This window comes from Lytechinus variegatus, chromosome 13 (genome assembly GCF_018143015.1).
Source record: "Lytechinus variegatus isolate NC3 chromosome 13, Lvar_3.0, whole genome shotgun sequence".
Classification (NCBI taxonomy): Eukaryota; Metazoa; Echinodermata; class Echinoidea; order Temnopleuroida; family Toxopneustidae; genus Lytechinus; species Lytechinus variegatus.
Window position 1 is genome coordinate 4,262,964 of NC_054752.1, and position 18,136 is coordinate 4,281,099.

The window sequence follows — 18,136 nt, forward strand, 5'->3', positions numbered from 1 at the left end:
AGCACCCTAAACACGTAATTTCCATATTCTGAAAATGCACCCCTTAACAAGTATTGGCGTGTGAAACCCTACCCTTAACAATTATCGGAAACAAAACGATACTCTTGGCAAATATTCCGAACCCTAAACAAGTACAGGAATGTTTTATTGTTACGGGTCCTTCGGTAGTCGGCTTTACTTTATTTGGTTCAGTACGACCCCACTTTCTACACCTCGCCCAAATAGGACTCTAAACACGTAGTGTTGGGGCAAAAAGGACATCCTTTATAAAACATTTTAATTTTGTTTTATCATCCCCGCAAATTCGACCCTAAACACGTAATTTTCCTAGTGAAACATTATTTTTGTGTTTTTGACACCCTTATCACGTTACGTACGTAACGTGCCCTATCGTGAAAAAGACATTCTTTTTACGTGTTTTTTTGGTCGCGCATGGTATCCACTCGTCAATGTAAGTGGCCCCTCCGGGCGCTGATTAGAGATTGCGAGACATGTGCCCTCTATGTTAGCTTTGGGACAGGGAACTTCCAAACACCAAGATCCGATCTGGACTAGTGTTTCATAAATAGTCCGGCAGCCCAGGAAGTTTATTAGTCCAGGATAGAAGAGGCATAACCTTGTTTTTTTATATATACAATAATTTTTGATGGTTTCTTGTCAATTCGAGGGTGCTGATTACGAATCTGAATGATGCCACTCGTGTAACCTTGAGCATTTTCCGCAAATTGGCAAAATCCAATATGGCCGCCAAAATATGCAAATTACCCATGAAAATCATAAAATTGTCCGCACATTGGCTGTGAAATGCATGAAATTGTGTGGCAGGAGTGAAATACAGTCTTAAAAAATAATTTTTGACAAAATATTTATTTTCCTGATATTCAAAATGGCCGCCATAGGCCATTGTATACACTACCATGTACAATATGAATAGGGAAAACTAATTTTCACAAAAATGAGCACTAAACTGCAAAAATCGCGATGTATGAACGAAGTAATATATGCAAATCACCATTACTAACGAGATATATAATTTGTAATGTCATATATGGGAAAATTGCAGTATTTTGATATCTAAAATAGCCGCCACTGGCCCAAACATTATTGCGTACAATTGCAATGGGGGCCAAAAAATTCTCATGAGTGATCTCTAAAATGCTTATTATGAAGATTAAACAATTGGAATACTGACTATAAACATAATTATTAACGAAATATATTATAAATATGCTATGTATGTGGTAAATGTGGTATTTTGATATTCGAAATGGCTGCCAAATGCCCTAAAAGTATTATACACAATGAGAAATGGGAAAAAAGAAATCACAAGATTGAGCGCTAAAATGCATAGATATGTGATAAATTAATTGGATACTGTCTAAAAACGTATTTTATAACGAAAAATATCATTCAGGTTTCAAGTTTGTGTTAAATACTGTATTTCGACTTTCAAAATGGCCGCCATCGACATTAACCGTATTATGTACATTGCAAAGTGGGAAACCAATATTCACAGGAGTGAGCACCATAAATGCACGTAATAGTGATCTATGAGTAAAATATTGTCTGAAAGCATCATTTCTATTAAGATATATCATTTATTCTGCCAGTTAGGTGATAAATACGGTTATTTTAAAGTCAAAATGGCCGCAGCTACAGTCTCTTACGGTATTATACACAATATGAATGGGAACAAATCATTTGAACAGAATTTGGCTTTGCTTGGTCAAATGGTGATGTATGAGTGGAATATTGTCTGAAAACATGATTTATAACAAAATATATAATATCTTATGTAATTTAGGTGATAAATACTGTATTTCAACATTCAAAATGGCTGTCATATGCCCTTTTTGTGAACATCATTTGTCTCCACCCAAATTGTATATATACGATAAGTGCTTATGGTGGCCATTTTCAATTTAAAAATGCAGCATTTATCACCCTAATTACACAGCATTATGATATATCTAGTTAGAAAACATGGTTTTAGACAATAATTCACCTTTACATCACAATTCACAATTACATGCAATATTTAGAGTCAAGCAAAGCCAAATTCTGTCAAAATTATATGTCCCATGTTACAATGTATACAATACTTTTAGGACCTATGGCAGCCATTTTGGATTTCAAAGTACAGCATTTATTACCTCCACCATGCCCACAACCAATATGTGATGTATTCAGTTAGAAATAATGTTTAAGATAATATCTTTACCCGTACATCACAGTTATATGCAATTTATGATTCTCACTCTTGTGAAAATTAGTTTCCCTGTTCGCATGTTACATAATTTATTTAGGGCTTGTAGAGGTTATTTTGAATGTCAAAATACAGTATTTATCACCTGTATGGTAGAAGAAATGCGATGATTAAAAAAAATGTTTTCAAATAACGTTTTACTCATACAACAGGATTACATGTATATGGATGTCATAGTCAAGCAAATCCAAATTCTCACAAAATTATATGTCCCAATTCACATTGTAGATAATACTGTTAGGGCCTATAGGGGCCATTTTGAATTTCATAATACAGTATTTATCTCATGCATGACAAAAGAAATGATATGTCTTGCTATAAAACACGTTGTCAGACAATATTTTATTCATAGATCACAATTACATGCATTTTTTGTTTCTTACTCGTGTGAAAATTAGTTTCTCTATTCGCATTGTACATGATTAATATAGGGGCTATGGCGGCCATTTTGAATTTCAAAATACAGCATTTACCACATAAATGGCATTTTTACAATTATGTTTTTAGTCAGTATTCCACTCGTTTATCTTAATAATCTGCATTTTAATGCTCAATCATGTCATTTTTTTGGCCCCGGCCATTGCCATTGTACATAATACTCTTTGGGCCAGTGGCGGCTATTTTAGATATCAAAATACAGCAATGTTCCAATATTTGACATAATAAATAATATATCTCATTAGTAATGATGATTTGCATATATTGTTTCGTTCATACATCGCGATTTTTGCAGTTTAGTGCTCATTTTTGTGAAAATTAGTTTTCCTATTCATAATGTACATGATAGTGTATACAATGGCCTATGGCGGCCATTTTGAATATCAGGAAAATAAATATTTTGTCAAAATTATTTTTAAGACTGTATTTCACTCCTGACACACAATTTCATGCATATCACAGCCAATGTGAGGACAATTTTATGAGTTTCATGGGTAATTTGCATATTTTGGCGGCCATATTGGATTTTGCCAATTTGCGGAAAATGCTCAAGGTTACACGAGTGGCATCATTCAGATTCGTAATCAGCACCCTCGAATTGACAAGAAACCATAAAAAAATATTGTATATATAAAAAAACAAGGTTTGGTCAATTTTCAATGGGGCCTATCCTGGACTATATTCAACCGAAAGCCGGACAAGCAAATGACCCCATAGCTGGATGGCATGGACCTTGAAGTTTACAAAAATGCATTGCTGCCGGGTTCTATGCGTGGTCTTCCCTCCGAAATGACGTAATATATGACGTCACTACAAAATGGCCCTATTTCACCATTTTTCAGACATTCTACACATAGCATGAAGTCAAGGGAGAATATCTCAGCCAAATCATGCTTGTTTTGTATGAAACTTTCACAATATATTGTTCAAGTAGTGCACAAGAGATATGCAAAATTTCACGAACAGAAATTATTGTTTACATATGCAAATTACGTAATGAAATTTGCATATCATTAGTTTTGGAGATTTCTTGCATAAAAAATTGTCGAAAATCGATTCAGAAATTTATTTTCTTTTTTAGTGTACTTTATTTGATATTTTTCCTCTCAAGCATAATATCATTGTCTTTATCTATATCTGTACTTTAAGAAAATATATGTCAGTAATTGGAAATGACATTATAGACTGTGATTTCAGCCCCCTTTTCAATATGGTGCGCACATTGAAATCGTGCGTTTTGGGCCTATTTTCACCATATAGCTGAGGTGGGCGACCGATATGCCTACTTTATTAGTGCTTCTTGCATTTTGCATGATATTAAATCTTCCAAACAACATATTTTCATCTTCATTTTGACTCTGGTGATACATCAATGATTTCAGCACAGATTGATTGCCCATTGGGCAGTCTATAGGCTACGTTTTCAGCCTAGTTTTCAACAACGAACCTATACCATGTAAGACTGCATCGTTGTAGTCGAGTCGGATAAGAGGTTCCTGTGTACCATCAAAATATTTTTCACTTAATTTTTCAATCAAAGTTTTGGTATTTGTCTAAACGGTCTCGTTAATGGATCTTGATGTTCCCTTCCCAAAATCGTGTCCAACGGGGTTCAAAATTGATATCTTTGGCGGCCCTCTTGGACTTTTTTAAAATGAAAATCAATTATTTTCATATTTTATTGCACAGAGTCTGACAATGGGACAATCTTTTAATCAATACGCATTTCTCTATGATTGGGATAGTAGAAATCGATTTAATTCGTTTTCTGATGATATATTTTGAAATAAAATTTATCCCGAAATGGGCATGATTTTGGTCAAAAATTTGCATGTGCATTGATCTATCTGTTCAATCATTAACATCAACAAATATTTCAAAATACAGCATTCGACACGAGATATAATATACCGATAATACTGTAACGCTTCCTGACAGTATGTATGTCTTTATTTGCTTAGTTAAAGGGCAAATACCATTATTACCCATTTATTGGAAAATATGCCACTTTGGAGCCCATATTAAGGCAAAAAACGTTTCTGATATGGAATAAAGCCACTTTCATTCTTTTTAAACTACATGGAGATAAGAAGGGTAGAGTTTCCTCTATCTGCTACTAGCATACTGAAGCATACCCACTTCAGGGAGCGTCGAAATCACCCACCCTTTTTCATATTTTACCTATTTGTGGGAAAATATGCTTTTCCAAGCCCCCATTGAGGCAAAAAGTGTTGCTGCTATGTAGTACGGCCACTTTCATTGTTTTTAAACTATGTGGAGACAAGAGTAGAGTTTCCCCTATCTGCTACAAAAAAGGTGTGCTGGTACAGCAAAGCCTACCCCTCTGAGGACTGCTGAAGTTACCCGATAATTATACGTATTTTGCCCATTAATGGGAAAATATGCTATTTTCGAGCCCCCATTGGGGCAAAAAGTGATTCTGCTATTTAGTAAAACCACGTTTATTATTTTCAAACTATATGGAGACGAAAGAGTAGAGTTTCTTCTATCTGCTACATATAAAGAGGTGTTGGCATATTGGAACATACCCTCTTAGGGGGTCACCAAAATCACCTACCCTATTTCATATTTTAATTATTTATGGGAAAATATGCTATTTTCGAGCCCCCATTGAGGCAAAAGGTGTTTCTGCTATGTAGTAAAACTACTCTTATTGCTTTTAAACTATATGGAGACAAAAGAGTAGAGTTTCTTCTATCTGCTACATATAAAGAGGTGTTGGCATATTGGAACATACCCCCTTAGGGGGTCACCAAAATCACCTACCCTATTTCATATTTTAATTATTTATGGGAAAATATTCTATTTTCGAGCCCCCATTGAGGCAAAAGGTGTTTCTGCTATGTGATAAAACTACTCTTATTGCTTTTAAACTATATGGAGACAAAAGAGTAGAGTTTCCTCTATCTGCTACATATAAAGAGGTGTTGGCATATTGGAACATACCCCCCTTAGGGGGTCACCAAAATCACCTACCCTATTTCATATTTTAATTATTTATGGGAAAATATTCTATTTTCGAGCCCCCATTGAGGCAAAAGGTGTTTCTGCTATGTGGTAAAACTACTCTTATTGCTTTTAAACTATATGGAGACAAAAGAGTAGACTTTCCTCTATCTGCTACATATAAGAAGTGCTGGTACAGTAAAGCCTACCCCCTTTGGGAACTGCCAAAGTTACCCGCCCCTTTTACGTAATTTGCAAAATCATGGTAAAATGTGCTATTTTCGAGCCCCCATTGAGGCAAAAGGTGTTTGTGCTACGTAGTAAAACTACTCTTATTGCTTTTAAACTATATGGAGACGAAAGAGTAGAGTTTCCTCTATCTGCTACATATAAAGAGGTGTTGGCATATTGGAACATACCATCTTAGGGGGTCACCAAAATCACCTACCCTATTTCATAATCTAACTATTTTTGGGGAAAATATGCTATTTTCGAGCCCCCATTCAGGCAAAAAGCGTTTCTGCTATATGGTGAAGCCAGTTTCATTCTTTTGAAACTACATGGAATTAAAGGAGTAGACTTTCTTCAATCTGCTGCTAATAAGTGGTTGCACAGCAAAGTCTATCCCCTCCGGGGGTTCCGAAAGTCACCCACCCCTTTTCCATATTTTTTCCAATATGGGGAAAATCTGCCAATCTTGGAGCTTCTGAAGAAGGTAGCAGTCGATGTGCCAGCACTTTTTTTTTACATGTAGCTGATAGAAAAAAATGCCTCTTCTTTTATTTTCAAGTGGTTTCCAAAATCAAAGCTAGCTTTACAATATAGCAGAAATGCCCTTTTGTCTGAATGGGGGCTCAAACATTGCATTTTTTACAATAAAGAATGAAAATAGACATATGTAACTGATAAAGAAGATCCTACTTTGTCATCTTTATGTGGTTACAAAACAAAAACAAGGGCTTTACCGCAAGGCAGAAACACTGTTTGCCTCAAAATGACTAATTTTCCGAGAAACTGGCAAGATACAAAAAAAGATTGGGTGACTTTGGCAGCCCCTGAGGGTTAGGCTTTGCTATGCCCCAATTTCTTTATATGTAGCTGATAGAGAAAAGTGATTTAAAGGAAAAAATTACATACTCAAAACAAAATTTTACCACATTGGGGGCTCCGAAATGCACGATATCATAATAGTCAAGCTATGGATAATGGTATGATACTGTACGTAACATTTTACTGGTTCTTGTGGGACTATGCTTTAAGGTGCCCGAGAGTAATTGCATGCAACATGAAAATGCAGAGCAATGCCTCGAACTTCTATCTTTTTCAAGAGATTTAATTATCATAAAAATTGCTTTGTGTAGAAAATGCCTTTTACCCTCATACACATGATACAAGTAATACATACCTTTCTATCGATCGCTAAGTACGTTATTTTCTGCATGTTAGACACATCAACAAAGGCGATCGGATGCAAGATGAAACAGATAGATGTCAATGCACATGAACATTTTGGTTCAAAATTTTTGATGAATTCTTTTTTTTAATATATTAACCGGACTATTCAGAAAACAATTTCAACCGATTTCTACTATCCAAATCCTAGTGAAATGCGTATTGATTTAAAATTTCCCATTGTCAGACTTTGTGCAATAAAATATGAAAATAATTGATTTTCATTAAAAAAAGTCCAAGAGGGCCGCCAAAGATATCAATTTTGAACTCTGTTGGACACGATTTTGGGAAGGGAACATCAAGATTCATTAACTAGACACTTTAGGCAAATACCAAAACATTGAGTGAAAAATATTTTGATGGTACATAGAAACCCCCTTATCCGACTCGACTACAACGATGCAGTCATACATGGTATAGGTTCGTTGTTGAAAACTAGGCTGAAAACGTAGCCTATAGACTGCCCAGTGGGCAATCAATTTTTGCTGAAATCATTGATTGATCACCAGAGACATAATGAAGAGGAAAATATGTTGTTTGGAAGATTTAATATGCAGGAAACATCAATAAAGTAGGCATATCGTTCGCACACCTCAGCCATATGGTGAAAATAGGCCAAAAACGCACGATTTCTACGTGCGCACCATATGGGAAAGGGGACTGAAATCACAGTCTATAATGTCTTTTTCAATTACTGTTATATATTTTCTTAAAGTACAGATATAGATAAAGACAATGATATTATGTTTGAGAGGAAAAATATCAAATAAAGTACACTAAAAAAGAAAATAAATTTCTGAATCGATTTTTGACAATTTTTTATGCGAGAAATCTCCAAAACTAATGATATGCAAATTTCATTACGTAATTTGCATATGTAAACAATAATTTCTGTTCGTGAAATTTTGCATATCTCTTGTGCACTACTTGAACAATATATTGTGAAAGTTTCATACAAAACAAGCATGATTTGGCTGAGATATTCTCCCTTGACTTCATGCTATGTGTAGAATGTCTGCAAAATGGTAAAATAGGGCCATTTTGTAGTGACGTCATATATTACGTCATTTGAGAGGGAAGACCACGCATAGAACCCGGCAGCAATGCATTTTTGTAAACTTCAAGGTCCATGCCATCCAGCTATGGGGTCATTTGCTTGTCCGGCTTTCGGTTGAATAAACCTCCTGGGCTGCCGGACTAAAAGGCATGGTCACACCGAGCGGTCGTGGAGCGGAGAGAAAAAAATCATCACCGCTCGCTACCATTCACCATTTTCGATTATGTTTCCGATTTTTGTTTTCGATTTCTTCCCCAATTTTGTGAGCGAAATTCGACCCTCTCTTCCTACAGCTCCACGACCGCTCCAGCAACGCTCGGGCGGTGTGACCAGGCCTTAAAGCTGTTCGTAAGTTTATAAGAGCGACTTTAAGAACGAATGGCGATCCTTTCTTATATTCACCATTAATGTTCATTGGTGATTATTTAGCGCGTGACGTTCGGCTCAGGCAACGTAAAGGTTCACAAGTCGTTCTTCAAGTCGATCTTAACGTACGAACAGCTTTATGAAACGGCCCCAGGTCTCCTTTAACTCATTGCTTGCCACCCCAGTTTGACATCATTTATTCAAGTCCATTTATTGACATGATTAATGGCATTATTTCTAGACTATGGCAAAGATAATAAATGAAATAGTAAGGATGGGCTTGCCAAGAAAAAAATGCTTGTACGAGAAGCGATTCCCATGACTAAGAGTCAATAAATCAGCATTCAACAAACCAGTTTAATATATACAAAAACAGTGAGAACGGAAACAATAAAAAGAAACATTAATCAAATATCAGTACGAAAAAATCGCAAAAAATAAAGAATATCGATACCAGCGAGAGTGAAATGAAGAGGAAAGGAAAGGGGTGGTGCATTTAATAATGGAAGTAAAAGGAGGGACAGGACATGGGCATGCCGCGGGCGAAACAGGGGCCTTGGAGCGGGATTATTGTAAAAAGGAGGGTCCTCGGAACGGGCTTCGGAACTACAAATGTTTGTGTAAACGGGGGTCATTGGAACGGATCGCCAGCGTGTGAGTGCGTACGCATCCCTATGGAACGGGTATGCGTGTATGATGCAGCTAGCCCGGCGGCACGGCCGCCGGGTGCGCTCGCGCAGAGGCGATGGTCGGACAGTGCTCTGCGGCCGCTTTTCACCAAAATTGCAGCTCGTGCGGCGTAACGAAAAATATGCGAAGCTTTGGAGCGGATTTCTTTCTTCTTTTTTCTCGATAAGAAGAAAATGCTATGCTTTGGAGCGGCTATCTTTGTTCTTTTTCTCAATAAGACAAAAATGCAATTACCTTGGAACGGAAATTTGAGTGTAAAAATGGGGATCCCCTCCGTATACTGAGTGCCCCCCCGGCATCATTTTTTATCTCTTATCTTTTGATGTCTTTGGGATGAAGGTTGAAAACTCTTCCGTTCAACAACAAAGACAATAAGACAATGCTACATGTCTGTCAGACATAAATTATGTACCCGGTTTCGACGAGTGGTCTGGGGCACTAACCGCACCATGGAAGTCCGAGAGTCGAAATAGGCATAGCCTCTTGTCGAGGTCCTGGCGGTTGCTTCCCGAGCGAAGCGAGGGCTTTCCAAATAATATTGCGCGAGCCAGGGCCTCTTGACATCTGAGCTGAATCATATATTCATGAAGAACGTCTTCCTAATGAATATACTCGAGTCACGATATTACCGGTCACCTAGTAAACTAATGAAATGTCAAAGCTGTTCGTCCGGGTTCGGAATATTATGTTAGTCCACTATTATGTAGGGAATTCTTTTAATCGCGGGACACTAAAGGGGATATAACCAGCTAAAATAGGCACAGTTGTCTGGCAAGGAATATTATCTACATTGCTATTTTATCTTTCCTCAAAGAAATGAAAATGCTATATGTCTGTATGTGCTATATCGATACATACGTGTGCACGTGTTGAGGAAAAAAATGAATGAAAAAAAAATTAATGACGATGGTGACGAGTCTAAACCACGTGATCAAACATGAAGTTAAGCATATTAACGGTACGGAGCCTTCGTGGGACCTTGTACTGGTTCGCAGTCGTATTGGTCGTGTTTACTACATACTTCTTCAAATCTTCAAACGTGCCGGGTTTCATGATGTGAATACGAGGTCGGGAGATGGCGCCCTCTCTTCTTAGTCTCTCGTAATCGCTGTTTCGATGACGGAGCTCCTTGTCAATCTACACAAATTCAAATTCAAAAGTTTATTGATATAACATGCTGACATTTAAGGATCATCATCAAAATCAAAGAAACATAAGACAAAATAATAATACAACATAAGCATAAAATAATAAAAACGAGGTATTAAAAAAAATACAAAGAAAAAAATACCAATCTTGGATGAAATATTAGATGCGAGATAGATAAATGCATACACATACTCACACATACATAATATACCTAAACATTAACACACCCATTATGCAAATTCATAAGCATAATGTCATATTTTTCTTTCATGCATCCTAAGTTTCTCCACGTACATATAACTTGCTCCTATAACACATAATTTGCTAATATCCATGTCATTGCTACATAATATTAATTGGAATTCGTTTTTGTTAGTTATTTAAAACCCGGCAGTGCCTCCTTTAACTTGTTAAATAATTCATTTCGGGGTTCTTCGAGGGCCTCACAGTGTACAGTGAATTGGTATTCATCCTCTACAAAAGTCGAGCAAACAGGGCATATTCTATCGTTTACCATGTTAACAGCAATCCTATTATATCTACCTTGTTCTATAACATGTATAATAAATTTACTATTGCTTATTCTTAACTTTGCAAAATTATTGATGTGCGTCTTTTCGGCATTAAACCGAAAGTGCATAAGAAAGTAAGGAACCCAGTTTTGCAACACTATCTATTACTTATTACAAATAACTGCAAACAGGTGATGTTCCTGATATGTACTAACCAATTTCATGATTTCATCTGGTGTCGTGGCTGCCTGTTGACCAAGCTCTAAGAACATCACGTAATACGGCATGTCTTCTGTCTCTTCAAAAGCTGAAGGGAAAATCAATTAGAAATCCAAGAACGAACTGTTAAAAAGCAAGTGCTTCGTGTTGTCTTGGCATGGTAGTTTTGTTAGCCGACTTATCTCTTCCACCCAAAACCAGGAATCAATCGAATTCGTTTATAATTACATGTATTTCACTTCAGTATTTTGTCAGATTAATAAAGAGTAGCAATTGCTTCAAGGAAAAGATAATGCTTCAGAAATTGCTTTCTTTTACATGAATAAAAAGAGAAAAATCCAACAAGCATAACACTGAAAATGTCATCAAAATTGGATGTAAAATAAGAAAGTTATGACATCTTAAAGTTTCGCTTAATTTCACAAAACAGTTATATGAGCATCCTGGTCAGTATGCAAATGAAGAGACTGATGACGTCATCCACTCACTATTTCTTTTTAGTTTTATTATACGAAATATGATATTTTTCTCCTTATTGTTAAGTGAAACAAAGATCGGTACCTCCTGAACATGTGGAATTAGCACTGTTTAATACTATATGGTTCAGTCAAGTTGGTCCTTACTGTTAAATCTGTAAAACATGATATATTGTATAATCTAAAAAAAAAAAAAAAAAAAAGAAACAGTAAGTGATGGACATCATCGACTGTCTCATTCGCATGTCACTGAAATGTGAAAAATAAGCGAAAGTTTAGAATGTCATAACTTTCTTATCTTACATCCGATTTTGATGAAATTTTCAGCGTTTTGCTAGTTTGATTTTTCTCTTTTTTTTTATTCAAATCATCATTTTTGGGTGGTGGACTTACAACCCGTTCCCACGACCTAGAACTATACTCCAACAAGGAAATCCCTGATTTGGATGGCTGGTGAACAAATTAACATTGTAGCTGAATGACAAAATGACATTGATCGTAATGTTTATGCAACGGATTCCACACACTCTAAACAAATGTGGAGTAAAAAGGCTCCATGAGGATTATGATGTGTCCATGAACATTGAGCATTTTTATTTATCCTGTTTGATGAAAATGTTGCCCATTGTATATTTTTCAACCTTACAGGACAATATGCTTCCCGCATTGGGTAAAAATACTGCCCAAAATTGGTTGGACACAGTCATGATTACCCTCGTGCTTGTTGCAATTTTCGCATACATTCGTAATTCCGAAGGCTCGTTATTCCGAAGTATTTCCGAAGGTTCGTAATTCCGACGGTTCGTTAGTCCGAAAACGAAATGAGGTTCGTAATTCCGAAGGTTCGTTAGTCCAAAAACGAAGTGAGGTTCGTAATTCCGAAGGTTCGCTAGTCCGAAAACGAAATGAGGTTCGTAATTCCGAAGGTTCGTTAGTCCGAAAACCAATTGATTAACGAACCTTATTTCGTTTTCGGGTTAACGAACCTTCGGAACAACGAACCTTATTTCGTTTTCGGGTTATCAAACCTTCGGAACATCGAACTTTATTTCGATTTCGGATTATCGAACCTTCGGAATAACCCCACAAATGTTCGGATTAACGAACCCTTTTACGTTTTCGGATTAACGAACATCGAGATATAGGGAATTTTCGTGTTTCGGAATTACGAACCTTAGGAATAAAGAACCTTCGGAATTTCGAACCTTCGGAATTACGAAGTGTAAACACGATTTTACCCAATATTCCTTTTTTACAGTGTACGACCTACTTTTATAACATTGTGTAGAGCAATAAAATTAGTTTATCAAAGCAAATGACACTTATGACCCCCGTAAAATGCTATTGAGCTTACGTGGCAGTGTGATTGAATTAAGAATATAAAAAAATGTGGAAACTCATAATATACAATATAATATAACTTTACAGAACTGAGATTTTATCACCGATTTATGACATTTCAGAGGGGTCTATATAATATAATGGCTGGGAAGTGAACATGGTGAATATCAGATAGGAAATGAGTGTTATAGTTGAAGGTTGAAGATGCATTCATATCAATATACGGAATCCTTGACCGATGACCTATTGGAAATAGCTTTAGGTCTGGTCTAAATCTGCACGTACTGACCGCACATAAATGTTGTTAGCGCTAACAATGCACTATTACCATGATTACAGAGGCCCTGTTACAACCGCTAACGGGGCAACGATGCCTATCAATGCATTACTTACACATTGCAATAAGTGTTCAACTTCCCAATTCCAAAGATGTGACTGGGCTTACTGCTGTTAGCGCTAACAACGTTTGTGTGGCCGGCTCTGGACGTTAGTAGTTATTTATTCTAAATACCTAACGTTGTAGAAAATGTTGTTAGCGCTAACAATGCACTAACATGGGCCCAGCTACAATCGGTGGCAGCGATGCATAATATTACAACAATGCACTACTTACACACTGAAATACATGATTTGACTTCCCAATCCGAAAGATGTGACTTGGCTTACTGTAAGCGCTCTGTTTGGCTAACAACGTTTCAGTGCGGCCGCTCTGGACAATGCTGGACGTCAGTAGTTATTTTGTTTTGAAAACCTTTCTGTGAGTGAGTGTAGGGTTTCCGAACAATTAAGCAACGTCTCGTACAGACCGAAGAGAAACCGTTGTGAGGGCCAACAATCAACTAACAGGGCCCCTGCTAAAACCGGTAATGTGGCAGCGATACCAAGTGTTACATTACTTAATGTTTTGACATCACAATCCGAAATATGTCACTGGGCTTACTGTTAGCTCTCTGTTAGGCTAACAAGGTTTCTGTGTGACCGGCACAGATCTAGACTAAGGTAGGTCCGGAGTCGGTTCTCCGATGTCGCTAATGTATGTAATTATTAAAAGGTACCTGGTGATGATTTCGGAATAAGGGTGCTCTCGGCTACTGCATAGTCGATTAGAATTACACCATTCAGCTGACCCACGGCCGACTGGAGACCTTCCTTTAGGACAACCTGATTCATCTTCTCATAACGCAAGTTCAGGATTAAGCCCATTCTGCCGAAAGAGGTTATAATGACATACCAATAATACACAAAACCGTATACGCATTACTGTCGTAAGAATTACACACACGACGTAACTTCGGAACAGTTCTAACACTCCCGAGTCGAAGCCGAAGGTATTTGGTCTGTTTAAAAGGTAACAAATGTGTGCAATAATTTATGCCCGAATAAAATTTATGTTGTGGATTATTAATTTTCACTTGTTTTAGGTATCCTCGTTATTTGAAATTCACTCTCCTCTACATACCAGGAACAGTCAATAGAACAAGTCACTATAGTACCAGCCATTTGCAAATTTTCCTCTTAGCGAAAATAAATGATCAACAACGTGATAGATTAATAACCACTCATTTGATTACGATTACAGATCCATACCACCAATTAAAAAGTAACATTAATTACATTCTCGATATAGCCACAATGTAATTCTGACTTAACCGCAGTCGTTTTCTAGGATAAAAATTATGCCACATTCTATGAAATCCCAAACACTAACATTATGTTCCCATATCTTCCTCTGCAATCAGTAGAAGTACACCTATAGGTCATATGAATAACTCCTTGCAGCCCGTCGAATGTATCACAATAAAGGTAACCAGATAATGGCAAGTCGCTCAATCTTTCAACCACGTTTACTCAAAAGCCAAAAACTAAAGATGAATTGTGGAAGCAATCCACAACTTTCCTGGGAACTGCGTACCCAGCGCAGGTTCTTTGCGTGGACGAGAAAAAAAAGCATTTGTTATTGAATAACATATGGATATCACGTCAGAAGTATTGCGATGTGTCATCCATTTGTTAATTCGCTAACCCTTTTTGCCATTCCTTGTTGAATTGTACATAAATTGCAGCAGGGAACAGCGTGCACATGGATTTATATTTTCACTTTCATTTCACAATTTATATTCTCATTATCCTTATTACGATTTCCTCACTTGGTAATTTTACTCACCGATACATGAATTCGAATGTAGGACAGTTGTAGTGATATCCGGTAATCCGTAAGACATCTCCGACCCGATATCTATAGAGCCCACTATCTTGGGTGAAGACGATCTCGTATTCCTGCCCGACCTCGAGTTCATCGATTAGAAGAGTTTTAGGTTGGCTCTGTTTCCTAAAACGAATATTATATCAAACAAAAGTGAATACCGATTATACGCATTCTTGTCGCATCAGCAAAACCGATTATATAAACGACCCAACCTGTTACTTTCTATCAAATGACATATATCATCGGTAGGTGGGTAGGCGATTTCATTGGTGTGCCCTGTTCCATAACTCATAGTGGAGATGTCATAGAGACGCTGGTTACTTTTCGGCCCAACACTACTCTTGCGCCATCTACCGACGCACAGTGGGCCAGAATGAACCCAAAGTGCGACAAAACCCTTTTTTTTCACATATTTATACGATTAAATTTGGTAGATAGGGGTAATTTCACCCGTAGAATTCAATAAAAGTATTTTCAAATATTGATGACGTCATTAAAATACTGTTTTCTGATTGGCTGTTAACATTTGAGAAGAAATTACATGTTTCTAATTCTACAATAATTTTCAAATTTTCAGAAACTAGTTTTAGAGAAATTTCAGCAATAAGGAAGCATATTAGCAAACAGCAAACACATAAACAGGCAAACAAACAAAAAAAAAGTCTGTGCTCGGGGTACAAACAATTCAATTTGTGACTTGAGTATCGCTTAACCCTAAAAAGACTGGGGGCTGATTCAGCCCCCCCCCCTCGACATTTTTCGCGATAAATCCGCCGCGCAAAATTTTTTGACCGCGTCGCTCACTGACTTTTTACTTTTAAGTCTCGGGCAACTTTTGAGACCAAAATTGTGACCCCCGGGTACTCGGTTCCGAAATTACGCAACATTTTGTAAGTGCATGCAGACCCCAAATTACTCAAAAACGTGAATTTGTGTACAAATCCAATGCAAATAGTGTTTTCAGCCAAAATTCATAAATGTATCATTATTTTTCCTTTTACTGCTTAAAATCAATTAATTAAGCCCCTGACAATTTACATTGAAAAAACAATAAAAAAACAAAAATTCGAAAAACAAAGAAATACATAAGAAATTTAGAAAACAATAGAAAACATAAGAAAATAAATGTGATGTTGAAATTTTTAAAAATAAATTTGATCAGATGCCTATCTAGAGTATGTGAAATAAAAATAAGCAATTCAGGGGCATTATTTTATTAATTAGAGCAAACTTATGGTTTTACGCATAAATTAGCATCATTAATGAGACATGAGATTTTTTGAAGAATTTGATGTTATAGTTTTGTAGGTAATGCCAAGGGTAATGCGTGTGCCAATTTCCGTCGCGATCGCGCGATCGACGGCCGAGATCATAAGGGGGGGGGGGCTGAATCAGCCCCCCTCCGTCTTCTTAGGCGTCGAAATAGCCCAGTCTATTTAGGGTTAAAGAGGGCGCCCTACCATGAATCCGGAATTGTAAAATTCAAAGTGAAATTGTAAAAAAAATGCAAAGGGGTATTTTTATTCAATGGGTACAATGATTAACCACACCTACATGAATTAAAATGGATTGATGCCAGTATTGGACAGTGAAATCTTTAAAATAATTATCCCAATGATAAATAATAGAGGCCTAGAGGCCGGGTCCTCTGCAGATTAATCGGTACAAGGCCTACCTATATATTTCACCAAGAACAGCGTATACAAAGTTATTCCGAAACAGAGTCTCTCTCTGTTATCTCAACAACCATTATGTCTTTGGTGAGAGGATCTTTTAGCATACATGTACTTTGAACATCAGGAGGAAGAGGCTGTGCTTGTTGTACTCTTAAAAATTTGCTACTAATCACAATGTCACTTGTAACCATTAGTCTGTGGAATACATATAAAGTCAATAAGAGTCATAGACCAATCAATCCTTGAAATGATAATATGCACTTCCTTCTTGATTGATTTTAACAATAATTTATAGCAAATTTAGAATGAGCCAAGAGATAAACGAATTCATACGTGTATGTGAAGTTACAAACCCTTCATTTTTTTTTTGGGGGGGGGGGAAATACTAATAATGATAATGCAACTTTATACATGTATAGATCCCACGTATCTGTCATTTTCATTTTTTGGCAGAAAACTGAGTGAAACCAATCACATCCCTAGTCATGTGTGTTATAGCGATATACAGTAGGACTTGCTTTATGATAGCGATATACAGTAGGACTTGGTTTATGAACAACAAAACAAATTAATAATCTTACCCGGGAATCCTACCTTAAGAATTAATCTTCTCAGAATGACAGCATATATGCAACACGGGATGGAACAGTTTGACATCAAAATGAAGTTGTTTTACATGTATTACTATATAGTTAGTGGAAGTGCAAATGACAGCTTGTCTTAACGTATGTTTAACGAAAATATTTTAGGAAGATACCAGTCTAAAGAACCAGACACCTGAGCCAGACACCCCCCTCCCCCTCTCCCACCACGCGACGGTGAGTTTCACAGAGATACGGTCTTATACGGTCCCGAAGGGAGCGGGGAGTTTGTTTAATGTCACCAAAGACCCGCAACGTTCGGCACGCGCATAATGGGACACTAACTTGGAACGACTTTTTGTGATAAATACGGCGAACATGTGGTTGGAAAATTGGTTATATCTCCAGAAAATGCACGTATCTGCAGCTAAATTTGGTATCATTGTAAAGCATGAACTATAACAAAGACCGTCATGGTATTTATATTGCAGCAATCGGCAGCAATTTGTAAAAGAAATGCTCATGAAAAAAAAAATGCTAAAACCCCCCATTGTCAAATGGTTTCGTCCAAAATTACCTCTGAAGGGATCATCATTTTATCTTGAAAATTTTTGATCACTTAAAACAATCATTCATCAAAAAGTACCGTGAATTAAAAATAAATTAAGCTATCCGTTTTGTTGAAACAGTGAAATATCTAAAACGTGTCATTTTCACATGCGGTAGCCGTAAAGGGTCAT

At 36.8% G+C, this 18,136-nt stretch overlaps 1 protein-coding gene across 1 annotated transcript; it reads right to left on the bottom strand.

The window, feature by feature from the left end:
• Positions 1-9,467: 9,467 nt before the first annotated feature.
• LOC121426580 (GH3 domain-containing protein-like) lies at positions 9,468-18,136 on the bottom strand. The gene is made up of 5 exons (XM_041622932.1): positions 18,114-18,136; positions 15,098-15,262; positions 13,989-14,137; positions 11,113-11,204; positions 9,468-10,373 (listed from the first exon to the last, which is right to left on the bottom strand). The coding sequence occupies exons 1-5, from the start codon at positions 18,134-18,136 to the stop codon at positions 10,155-10,157; spliced, it is 648 nt and encodes a 215-aa protein (XP_041478866.1). The 3' UTR covers positions 9,468-10,154.

Excerpts from the sequence above, each read along its gene's own strand:
- LOC121426580 (XM_041622932.1), bottom strand. The coding sequence starts at position 18,136 with ATGACCCTTTACGGCTACCGCAT. Across the intron at positions 15,263-18,113 it reads ACCCTTTACGGCTACCGCAT|GAAACAGAGCCAACCTAAAA; the intron begins GTGAAAATGACA and ends TATTCGTTTTAG. Across the intron at positions 11,205-13,988 it reads TATTCCGAAATCATCACCAG|CTTTTGAAGAGACAGAAGAC; the intron begins GTACCTTTTAAT and ends TTTTCCCTTCAG.